At 35.0% G+C, this 12,782-nt stretch overlaps 1 protein-coding gene across 1 annotated transcript in view; it reads right to left on the bottom strand.

Annotated features, from left to right (window-relative positions):
- The window catches only part of LOC137394247 (uncharacterized), a 42,889-nt gene extending 30,342 nt beyond the window's left edge, over positions 1-12,547 (bottom strand). Inside the window, exons 1-9 of the mRNA XM_068080969.1 lie at positions 12,428-12,547; positions 11,271-11,515; positions 10,829-11,037; positions 10,176-10,400; positions 9,179-9,296; positions 7,970-8,067; positions 7,525-7,665; positions 3,348-3,427; positions 2,011-2,116 (exon numbers count right to left, since the gene is read on the bottom strand). Coding sequence (XP_067937070.1) covers positions 2,011-2,116; positions 3,348-3,427; positions 7,525-7,665; positions 7,970-8,067; positions 9,179-9,296; positions 10,176-10,400; positions 10,829-11,037; positions 11,271-11,515; positions 12,428-12,431 — 1,226 coding nt within the window. The 5' untranslated portion in view covers positions 12,432-12,547. The remainder of the gene's footprint in view (positions 1-2,010; positions 2,117-3,347; positions 3,428-7,524; positions 7,666-7,969; positions 8,068-9,178; positions 9,297-10,175; positions 10,401-10,828; positions 11,038-11,270; positions 11,516-12,427) is intronic.
- Between the last annotated feature and the right edge of the window lie 235 nt (positions 12,548-12,782).

The following is a 12,782-nucleotide window of genomic DNA, read 5'->3' as shown; positions in this document are numbered from 1 at the left end:
ATAAAGATTCCACTGTACTATTAATAGATAATAAAGATTCCACTGTACCATTACTAGATAATAAAGATTCCACTGTACTATTACTAGATAATAAAGATTCCACTGTACCATTACTAGATAATAAAGATTCCACTGTACCATTACTAGATAATAAAGATTCCACTGTACTATTACTAGATAATAAAGATTCCACTGTACCATTACTAGATAATAAAGATTCCACTGTACCATTACTAGATAATAAAGATTCCACTGTACTATTAATAGATAATAAAGATTCCACTGTACTATTAATAGATAATAAAGATTCCACTGTACCATTACTAGATAATAAAGATTCCACTGTACTATTAATAGATAATAAAGATTCCACTGTACCATTACTAGATAATAAAGATTCCACTGTACTATTACTAGATAATAAAGATTCCACTGTACTATTAATAGATAATAAAGATTCCACTGTACCATTACTAGATAATAAAGATTCCACTGTACTATTAATAGATAATAAAGATTCCACTGTACCATTACTAGATAATAAAGATTCCACTGTACTATTACTAGATAATAAAGATTCCACTGTACTATTAATAGATAATAAAGATTCCACTGTACCATTACTAGATAATAAAGATTCCACTGTACTATTAATAGATAATAAAGATTCCACTGTACCATTACTAGATAATAAAGATTCCACTGTACTATTACTAGATAATAAAGATTCCACTGTACTATTAATAGATAATAAAGATTCCACTGTACTATTAATAGATAATAAAGATTCCACTGTACCATTACTAGATAATAAAGATTCCACTGTACCATTACTAGATAATAAAGATTCCACTGTACTATTAATAGATAATAAAGATTCCACTGTACTATTAATAGGTATGACACTGTACTATTAATAGGTATGACACTGTACTATTAATAGGTATGACACTGTACTATTAATAGGTATGACACTGTACTATTAATAGGTATGACACTGTACTATTAATAGGTATGACACTGTACTATTAATAGGTATGACACTGTACTATTAATAGGTATGACACTGTACTATTAATAGGTATGACACTGTACTATTAATAGGTATGACACTGTACTATTAATAGGTATGACACTGTACTATTAATAGATATGACACTGTACTATTAATAGATATGACACTGTACTATTAATAGATATGACACTGTACTATTAATAGATATGACACTGTACTATTAATAGGTATGACACTGTACTATTAATAGATATGACACTGTACTATTAATAGATATGACACTGTACTATTAATAGATATGACACTGTACTATTAATAGATATGACACTGTACTATTAATAGGTATGACACTGTACTATTAATAGATATGACACTGTACTATTAATAGGTATGACACTGTACTATTAATAGGTATGACACTGTACTATTAATAGGTATGACACTGTACTATTAATAGGTATGAAACTGTACTATTAATAGGTATGACACTGTACTATTAATAGGTATGACACTGTACTATTAATAGGTATGACACTGTACTATTAATAGGTATGACACTGTACTATTAATAGATATGACACTCATATAAGTAGAAAAGTCAAACTAAAATACCTCTTCAGTGATTTGAAACAAAAAGGCCAACCTTAGAAATATCCAAACAAATGTGAAACATTTCTCAACTACACTTTAAATGACCAAAGTGATTACAAAATAAATATGCAAGCCTTTGGCTCACACCAATCAGTTTTCATAGAGTTGTGAAAGATTTAAACCTACAGTTTGAAAACGATTTAAAGGAATCTTTAATTATAAAGTGAAACCCAAACTGCTGATATGATTGATATAAGAACAGCATTTGGATATCTGCTAACAATAATTTGTTTTAGCTAAAATGCAGTCACCATGATGAGTTGCCTTCCAATATCTTGTAAATAGAGGACAACTCCTTTAATGACAGTCAATTTAGACAAGAATGTAAGAGTGATGAAACAGACCTGACTGGAGTAGGGTAGAGTTCTGCGCCTTGCACATATATGATAGCGAATGACCCTACGATGAAGAACTTACCAGCACAAGCAAGGGTAACCACATTACCTCCATCTACAATATCAAAATCCACAGTAATATCCTACCAAATCTAAAAGAGAGTTGCAGGGCACCCAACTGAGTAGCAATCAGTCATAGCAACTAGCGAGGAAGTCTTTGCCAAGGGTAATTCAACTAGCATGAACTTGTCAGATCATCTGCAAAGTTGTAAAAATATGAATTCAGTTCATACAGTCTTTAGATAATAACGAGTGCGTTTATAGTTCCCATAGCAACTATAATAATTATGTACCTGGATTAGACAAGGTTTTACGGTCATAAGAAAAAAAGAGAAGTGAAAGAGAGAACTAATATTGTAGGAAACCGGCTACAAGTTGTTGGAAAGAGCTTGGCAACAGTTAAATATATCATATAAGATGTTTATCTATGACATAAAAGTATTTATGTAGAAATGATTCGCCTTTACAGTAATAGAAGAGGCTTCTGAAGTACTACCTTACAGAGTGATAGTATTTTAGGTTTTGGATACCTTGATAGGATACCTTTACTAGCAACTAAACCACCGGTCACTAGCTCACCAGACTACAGGTCACTAGCTCAATAGACCACTGGTCACTAGCTTGCTACACCACTGGGCACGAGCTCAATAGATCACTGGTCACTAGCTCACCAGACTACAGGTCACTAGCTCAATAGACCACTGGTCACTAGCTTGCTACACCACTGGGCACTAGCTCAATAGATCACTGGTCACTAGCTCACCAGACTACATGTCACTAGCTCACCAGATCACTAGCCCATCTGATCAATGGTCACTAGCCCATCTGACCAATGGTCACTTGCGCGCTACACCACTGGGCACTAGCTCGCTACACTACTGGGCACTAACTCACCAGACCACTGGTTACTAGCCTACAAGACACTGGTTACAAGGTCACCAGACCACTGGTCACTAACCCACCAGACCACTGGTCACTAACCCACCAGACTACTGGGCACTAACCCACCAGACCACTAGCTCGCTAGACCACTGGTTACTAGCTCATCAGACCGTTAGTCACTAGCCAACTAGAAGACAAACCTGTTTTCATGAATGAATACTGTACATACATAATGTACTAGCTGTGGACTTTTGACTTTTAGCAATAACCTGTGGGCAACATCACAGCTTCAGCAAATATAGAGGGCTGTTTTAGTGAAAACCCAGCAATGTAGTTAAAAAACAGACCAAAATTGTTACAGACTGAGTGCATCTATGACATAATCAAAGTCCTTCTCAACTTACGTTCTTTCATGAAGTAGATGCTGGAACAGCAGAAAGAACTTGCCAGCATTCCAATCACACAGCTCTTCACTCGACCAAACCTAAAGAGTCAATACATAATGGTGTGAGCACAGGCTATAGTTTGTACATATATAACAGAGTGATGTAGCCGTATGGCTAACTATTCTATTTATGTATCTACCCATCTTAAAGAACAAGAAAGACGTTAAAAGCTCAACTAAAAGAAACCACCACAACAACGGGCAAACTAACTGACACTATAAAAACAACTGCCAACAAAAAATAAAAACATTAGTAGAAATAACTCCAAATAATACTTGGAGTCATCTGCACAAACATACAGACACGAGTAGAAGTGGCTTCATTGAAAATTATTGTCAACTTAACTAGAATTCACACTTTTTCAAACAAAAGCACCTTGTTAAAAATTCTCTCGAGACGTAAGGCTTCAAGTCGATATTAAAAAAAAATCGTCATTCAGCATAGCTCAACACATAGTAACGCTGCCTGCCGACGTATTTTTAACATTCATACTAACTCAGACACACACAAAATGATAGATTTTACTTATCTATCCATCGTTTTTTTGACGTCATCGAGTCGTTTGCACATGCGCTCGTTCACGAAAAAGCCGCCATATTTGTAGAAAACGATCGTTTTTCTTTTATTTAACAGTACTTTTTGGTGTTGTTTTGATATTATAATAAAGAAATTGCAAAGTCAAGTATTGTTTTCAAAAATTCATTGCAGAAGCTTCGATGAAACGCTTCAGCTTTAACGATGAAATTGTTTATAAAGATGGCTGACAACGATACAATGACGTCACGAAAAAACGAAGGATAGTCTGATTAATAAGTGAAACCATTTTAGCGACATCCAAGTTATACTGCAAAAAGTTATGTACCCACGCATGCATATGACAATTGTCTTACGTCTACCCAACCAGGTTTCATACTGAGCTAGACTTCACCTTTAACAACAGGGCACTGTAATGACTCAGTGTTGGAAAATTTCAGAACTGAGTCAGAGCCAGAACTAACATTTGCATTATGTAAATGGCAAGGGAAACATTGATGTCAGAACAAACAGCTGCATGGACAATATACATAAATACGAAACCTAATGTCATAAACACCTTTTCAGGTATAATGTTGATATCTGTGTAAAAGTTACTTTACCAGATGTACTCTTTACTAATAGTATTCTGTCTTTAAACATAATTGCATTAATGTGCCAAATGTCCCCACATATAAGCCTATCTCGTATATAGGCCGGCCCTAGATAAACAGCCCTGAAATCAGGTAATTTTTAAGAATCCGCGTACAAGTCGACCTTATAAATCGTAACACACTATACGTACTAGTGCTACACGATAACATGATATTATTCGATATGACGTAATATTTCAGTGGATAAATTTATATTTGGTCAGTTTTCAAGTCGATATGAATACCGAAGCCGATATTTTATTGAAATATCGGCTTATTTTATTTTGCAAAAATGGAGTTGTCTATTCTCGTTATTGTAACGAGGTGACAACTCCTGTTTTTAAACGGATACTAACCAATATCTTTTATTATCGTTCATGTTAAAGCCTAACACTATATATCGAAAGAAGACAACTCCAATGTTCGACATTTTTTGATATTCGATATATTTTGAGACCAAATAATCGAATGTACATGCAAAGATATCGTGCAGCACTAATACGTACCTATCAAAGCAAAATGTTGTAGAAGTAGAGTGGATTTGGTAGGCTTAGTACAAAACGTTTCTGTTTCTGTTCGTACCTCCGCTTAATCAAAAGGAAACAATCATCCGTTTGTGTTAAGCCAATGGAAAACATATTTGCACTTCATGCTGATCTTAGTCTTGCTTGGCAAAAACGTTTTTATAGCCATTTCTTCTTCGCGATGATCAGACAGCATTACAGCTATGTAGGACTCACGAATTGTAGATCAATAGACTTCTTATGAATATCTATAGGGCAAATTATAGTAGTAGCGATATTGAGTATTTATTATAACAAGGGTAATGATGCCATAAGCTATCGTAATAATGGTAGATCTTCGGACTTAGAACAAACTTACCTTGTCAACCATGGTAGTATGAAGAAGACGAAAAAAGTGTCCGAACTCATTCTGTAACACATTTGTGGTTTTTTCATGGCATCAGATGCAAACTTTTGTGCTAATTAACTTGTTCATTAATTTGGTTATATGCGCCAATGGTTATATGCGCCAAATATTTGGTTTTATCGAGTACTTAATTGACTTGTTGAAAAATTTATTCGATAGCGAAAGGCTTAATGAGATTGATAACCTTTATTAAAAAAGCAGTGTAAGACATTCGTCTCTTTTTATGTGTAAATCAGACATTTCTTTGGTAACATCTTTTACTTTGTATTAATATATCGGTGCGTACTATATATATGTACTAGTGGCGCTAACCATACTATTAATTCAATTACACGTGACATGCATAAAATGCACGTGATCATATTGCCATCATAGCGTACTACAGTGCCCTCGCCAGACGATTTTAATCTGTTCCAGGGCCGGCATTGTATATAGAAAATGTCGTATAGAGTGGTATAGAAACCCATAGTAATTATATAATGCAAACACCCTCTAGTAAAAATCATCAAATTTTTATATAAGTACTGTACATATTAAAAGTTAGTAACAAAATAGTATATCAACCTTAATAATTATAGTTACCTACAGTAAATTTAGTGTACTTAGTTGGTTATGATCTGCAATAAAATGTAACATTACAATGTACTATGTGCACTACATACCGTGGGGAGTTCCTATCTTCGAGACAGACGTATAAGATAGGCATTGAATTTAACTTAAATGAATTTAGCTATTGAAAGTATTACTTAAAGTATTATTTATTTACATACATAAAGCGAAGTTTTAGTATGTCCTCTTCTAAACTAAACTTCACCTTTGTCATAGGCTAAAATTTTATCACTTATTTGTTTAGGGTTTCGTTTTTACTATAACTTACAACGAGTAATGCTGAACTGAAAGAGCGAGCATCGTATCTTTTTCAGGTGTTGTGGGAGTGCTTTCGACGAATAACATATCGGCATTTACGTTATTTCGTCGTAATCAGCACACCGACTGCTAAATTGTAATTTCCAAAAAAAAAACCGTTTGTTAATATCGTATGACGGAAAAAACTCGAAAAAATTTTCATTCTCATATGGCGGGGACAAAAAACATTGTGTTCCATATAGTGAGGCAAAAAATTTTATAACAGGGAATTCGCAACCTGAGGGCGCACTGCATTAATTAACAATTTAACCTGTGCGATCGCCAAAAGGATAAGCAGTATGTGTACATGGAAAGAGCGGTGGGTGTGATAAGAACAGCGTAGCCTTGTGGCTACAAACGCTTGTTAGCAAACTGGCGATTTGAATGTAACCAGTTTAAATCCAGCGCAAAGGTGATTTTTCTTTACTAATACGTTATCGCTTTAACTGTACATTCGGAGGACAGACAAACAATGAGATATACCTTACAGGATGAAATTATTCGCGGAGTTCAATTTCGCGAAAATTGTCTTTTCAAGCATATTCGCGGACCAAATTATTTGCGGATGAACATATTTGTGAATAAATTAATCCGAAAAAGCAGCTAGCAATAGAGTAAAACCTACTTGTGCGTATACCACATGTTTAGGTTTCTGTTTTGCTAAGAATTTTATGCCGATCATGCTAAGTTATAAATTTTTAGCTGCATCCAGAGGTTTTCATGAATGTTCATCGATTTGGATTCCTTTGGTGAACCAACAACTTGTGCTAAGTTATGAGCTTTTTCAACATAACTGCAGGAGACTTTTTTTCGATGACATCGCGCCGAATTCCGAATAACTTGCGACAACCTTGAAAATTTTTGTAAAGATTTGATGCATTGGCGATGGGCTTAACTTAAAGCCCCGGCGAAGATTTTAAAAGAGTTTGGAACTCGGCTACGTTTAGTAACCCTGCCTAGCGGCTAGTCTTTAATTTGAGGTAGTAGTTATTCTCCCTTGTGTTAAAAATAAAACTAATTGCTCGCGGATTTTAATAATTTGTGGATTTGACTGTATGCGAACTTGCGAATTATTAAATCCATCGAATATTTTCATCCTGCAAAGTATATAAGCTAAATATAGGATAACTAACCTTGGAAAGTTCATAATGTAGAGAATAGCAAAGTTGGAAGGAATCTCTACCATGGCATTAAGCACTACTGAGAGGTGTCTGCTGTCACCGACATCCCCAGAAGCTAGAGTTAGACCGTAGTAAACAGCGCTGACACTGAACCTACAGCAGCGAGTGATCACTGAGAGACAACAACTTCCAATCGGAACAGTATTTGTTTAGCCATCTAAACATGACAACACTATCGAAAATCCGACCAGGAGATATTTTTGGTTCTGTGGCACATATAGAAAAGAAAAGTCTTTTTATTGAAAAATTTACAAATAAGAGTATCATAATATTAATGAATCTGTAAAAGAATTAAACTGGTTTAACTAAATGCAACAAAAAACAAGAAACGCCAAAAGAAAAAGCCGAAGACAAATGACCAAACTAAAAATAGCAGGACAAAATAAAAGGTACTCACCAAGAAAATACTTGTATGAAGGTAATTCGACGGAGGGTCGAATTAGTTAGTAGAGAGAGGAGAGAGGGTTTTGAATGACTGCCTTCGGCTGCGCTAAGCTGAAATGTAATAAGAGTAGGCAGGTGACACACTACTGTCAGCCTAACATGTCTACAGCAGAACACTGCATTGTATCAAAAATACCGCTACTCCTATCACATCTTGTGAACTAAAAAAGTAAAATGTCCACATTTCATTTGACCTCAATCGTAAATTTAGATTCTCATCACATACCCCTTACAATTTTAGAAGGATGATGAATAGTTTTTGCGATGGCTTGGATACATCATAATAAGCAATGTCAAGGTCGCAAGGACTTTGTTGACAGTGAGCCAACTTTTTAGTCGATAAAGTAATTACTGTGTTTATTCCATATTGAATAAAAACATGCATACGAGTAAGTAAACACAGAGTTTATAGGTATTACTGCATATCCCTTGAGTGATAGATTTTACATGCACCCAGTGTAGTACGAGTAGGAAATACACATCTTTGTGACACTACCCATTTCCTATTTAGTCCAAATACCTTAAACAGTTAACTCTTAAATATACGACTCTAAACAAAGTATTATTATAAATACACAAGCAAACATGATATATTTACCAGCTAATTCTTGTCAATGCCTGTAAAGTTATGGCATTCTAGAATCAGACATAATTTGAGCCTTACGCTATAGGATATGACAGTGAGCTACAAGTGGTTTTAAGTTATTATTTTGAAATATAATCAAATTTATTTGAAATTTACAAGCTCAAAAACAGCTATTGTATAAAACCATATGATCAATGTACTAACTTACCACAACTGGGACATATACAGCCAGAACAAAAACACATCATGTTAATAATTGGTAACATTAAAGATAATAGTAAACCACATTTAACTTATTTTGGCAGCAGCTGAGGTTGGAATAACCTAGATATCAAACTTAAGGCCTCAAATAGTGGAAGCATTAAAAATTGAAATCTGGCCAAAATAGCAACATATAAATAGACCACATCAGATCTTTAATATGAACATTTTATGCTCAATAATACATCTTCGAGCTTGAAGCAACAAGTTGTCTATATTTTATAGACGTAACTGTAATGTGACATTGTTAATATAAACCTAGAGCATCATCACAACAATGAGTGTGGCCTGTATTGTGTATTCAGATGTGCTTACCTTGAGATTGATATCGCTGAGTTCATGCCCATTAACGCGAGCTATTTTTTTCAGTACATCCTGGCTTTGAACAATGTTGCCTTTTCCCAGATGCCAACGGGGGCTCTCCTCATACCACCTGCATTTGCCATACCCAACCATGTAAGCCTGCCTATGGACTACCTCATTTATACGCAAGCCTTGCACCAAATGAGGTGCAAAATTTAACCTTTGGCCTAATCTTGTCGCAATACCCAAAGGAAAACTAAACAACTCAACAGCAATTGAAATTTTCTAGAAATTTCACCATTTTCTAACGAACAATTGCCAATTTTCCAACCAAATATTTCTACCAGGAGTAACCAGTATCACCGATACAGATGGACAATCAATGACTATTCCAACTATATAACACATCAGAGCAAGGGGCCCAGGAGTAACCAGTTTCACAGATGCATGTGGGCAGTCAACAACTATTCCAACTAGATAAAGAATACCACAGAGCCTTTGAGCAACTTTTGTGTTTTGAGCAAATAGAAACATACAATAACAAACCAGTGTAAACAAGCTAAGAAATAATATCAAAATCTTAAAAGTGGTAAATTGTGATAAAATATACATAACACAAAATAAGTTTCCAAATGCTTAACTAACCAGGTAAACTACAGGGAAAGATATCTTGAGTGGCTAGATTCAATTGTTTTTCAGCTTTCTCTATTAGCTTTTGAGCCAAACAGCTATTTAGTGAGACAAGCCAGCTTTTCAACAAATTAAGGTAATTTTAAAACGAACTGCCAATCGAAATTTCCACATGAATATAACAAATTCCCTGGAAATAGCAAAACTTGAACAGGTGCAAAAACTTTTGGTAAGCATATAATTCTAAACTCGAAAAGAAATGTGACTAGCAAATTCAGTTCTGGTTCTTTTATGAAATGATGTGCGCTTGTTAAAAACAAGACAAGTTTTCACAAAAACCTTTGAAATGCAAATAATAAAAATGATGAGATAGACCTACCAGAATAAGAAAGGAATTAGGACAAAGCCAAAGGCACCGAGCACGCCTGTCATAATCCTCCAACTCTGAATGTACCAGTCAGCCAATGAGAGAAGAGCGATACCAATGGCAAAGGCACCTGCAGGTATGGTACCGATGACACCACGTTTACTCGGACCAACAAGTTCAGAAGTTAGAACAAACCCGACTAGGAGAACTCCACTAAGAAAGAACCCAGTTAAACTTCTGCAAAAGAGAAAACTATTCTTCTTTATACAATCAAATGAATACAAATCAAATTAATCAATACAATTAAAATTAAGATAGTTTTCTTAAACGTCTAATATCAAAAAACCTACTTGTAATGAACTAATGAATTTTCTGGCGGGTCAAAATAAAGATATTAAGCAGATAACTCCTACAAATTCAAAGGTTGCTGAATGATCTCGAGTGGTTCAACTGCTGTGGCTATAGGTTTGGGCTAACTAGAGAAACTTTTACAATATAGTGTTTAGAGAACATTCTTCAAAGTTAAAAGAAAGCTACACGTTTTGGTATTAGTGGTTATTGAAAGGTTATTTAGGTCACGTACTGCCAGTTATGCTCTAAATAAGCCATTATCGTTACTAGCAACAAGTATAAAAGTTGTACATGTCTAAAAAGGAAAAACTCACCTAATAACAACGTATATTATCCAAGAAGGAGCCAGGGAGCTGAAGAAACCAGTTATACAGCTCAGAATGTAAGATGATAAAAGCACCCGCAACCTGCCGTATTTGTCACCTAGACTACCCATAAAGAAGGACCCAACCATGACACCTGCCATAAAGAATGCTTGCGTACTCTGAATCTTAGTGGTACTCGCATCACATGTCATGTTCCACTACAATGTAGAAAAAAACAAAATATGATGAAATTTTTGCAGTAAGAATTATGAATAACTTTTTAGACAGTTCCATTATCTATAAAATAATTCGATGCTTCATGCCTAAAGTAATTGAGACAGCAAACTACAATAGGTAGAATAGAAATGATCTGACTAGCTAAAACACCTCCAATACCTGATAAGGAGCAAAGCCAGAAATGTTTGTTATCATTTCTAACATTAATACTTGCCTCTGTGGCATAGGATATGCTATTTCCTTCAGAATAGTCGATGAGTGGGCACCTCTTGTCACACGCTTCCAGCGTATTGTCAGAGCATGTCATATGGTCGGGAATAAAGCCAGCAAAGATGTTTTGAACCATTTGTGTTCCAGCATAGATGCTGTATAGGCAGCAGGCGGCAAAGGCTTGCCACTGAAATCTTCCAAATTCCCCAGTTCGAATATATACATCATCAATGTCCATGTGATCATAGCCTGTGTTAAGGATCAGAAAATAGTAGAGTTAATGCTCGAAGAGTTAAAGTGTAGGCTGCCTTTGATAGATTATTTCTAAATATTTTCTACAACTAACCACATAAACTTGCTGTGGTGCTTTTTTTTTGAAAATTTTTAGCCATTGAGAATTCGAAAATAGATGGAGACAAAGTTTATGAATAACTCCATTAACTATGTTTGCAGCAAAGAGGAAAACTCTGGAGGTTGCATTGCCATTAACTAAAAATGTTTAATGCAACAAATAAGCTTTTGTGCAATATTACAAAATGAGAATTTGTCACAGCGCTAGCATTTTTTGAGGCAACTTGTTTGATCAAATTAAATGACGACTTTGTTTAAAAAACGAAATTTTTATGTAAACAATGAACAGCATCAATGTTATAAACTGTTCACCAGCTGACTCCTTTAAAATACCGAAATACCATTGAAAATGGGTTCATATCTGACAGTATAATTTGCAAACTTCTTTATGCAGCCTAAAATACGATGACTCGGTTAGTTTCACGATGTTTTTAAACTATACCACCATATATTTTTATTCTTTCACGACAAAAACCACGATGAAAACGACAACATATGAACTGGACAGTTAGCGAAGTAAAATAAAAGATTTGACCGGTCAATAACCATTCTCATTAGATATTCACGAAGCAGTTTTGCCCCGTTTCCTTTTTTTCTTAATTCGATACTGTTAAGGTTTAAATGCTAAAACGGACCCTACGTTAAATTGCGTTCGTGGGCCAACACTTATATACCGTTGGTATGTCAGTGGGAGTTTATAAATCCCTTAGATATTCCTTTACCAATATTCAATATAAACTGCTTTTATTTGTTTCACTTAGGACTGAGAAACAAACCATGCAACCTAAAGGATAATAAGGGGCACCTTACTCATTGGTCCAAACGAGCCTAAACTAGGGAGTCTCAGAAATTAAACTATCATCACTACTTTACGTAATAAATAAAAAAACAATTTATCATCGCGCTCGCCATTTGTGTGAGAGCTCAAAACAACAAAAGTTTGTGTTGGCAGTTTATGGAATACTAGCTGAAAATATATACCGCATACATTTTGATTGGGCTAGTACGGAGTTCCCTTACATAATGTTGTCCTTGAAGACTTTACTCTAAAAGGTTAAAGTAGGATAGATTACGAAAAAGCGCACGTTTGCTTGACCGCCCAGTAACAGCTGTTCCACGCAGACTAAAGGCTATGCGACTACTGCACTGTATAGGCATTTGCTGT

This window comes from Watersipora subatra, chromosome 4 (genome assembly GCF_963576615.1).
Source record: "Watersipora subatra chromosome 4, tzWatSuba1.1, whole genome shotgun sequence".
Classification (NCBI taxonomy): Eukaryota; Metazoa; Bryozoa; class Gymnolaemata; order Cheilostomatida; family Watersiporidae; genus Watersipora; species Watersipora subatra.
Note: the sequence above shows the minus strand (reverse complement) of the source record. Positions and strands in the feature narration are given on the sequence as shown.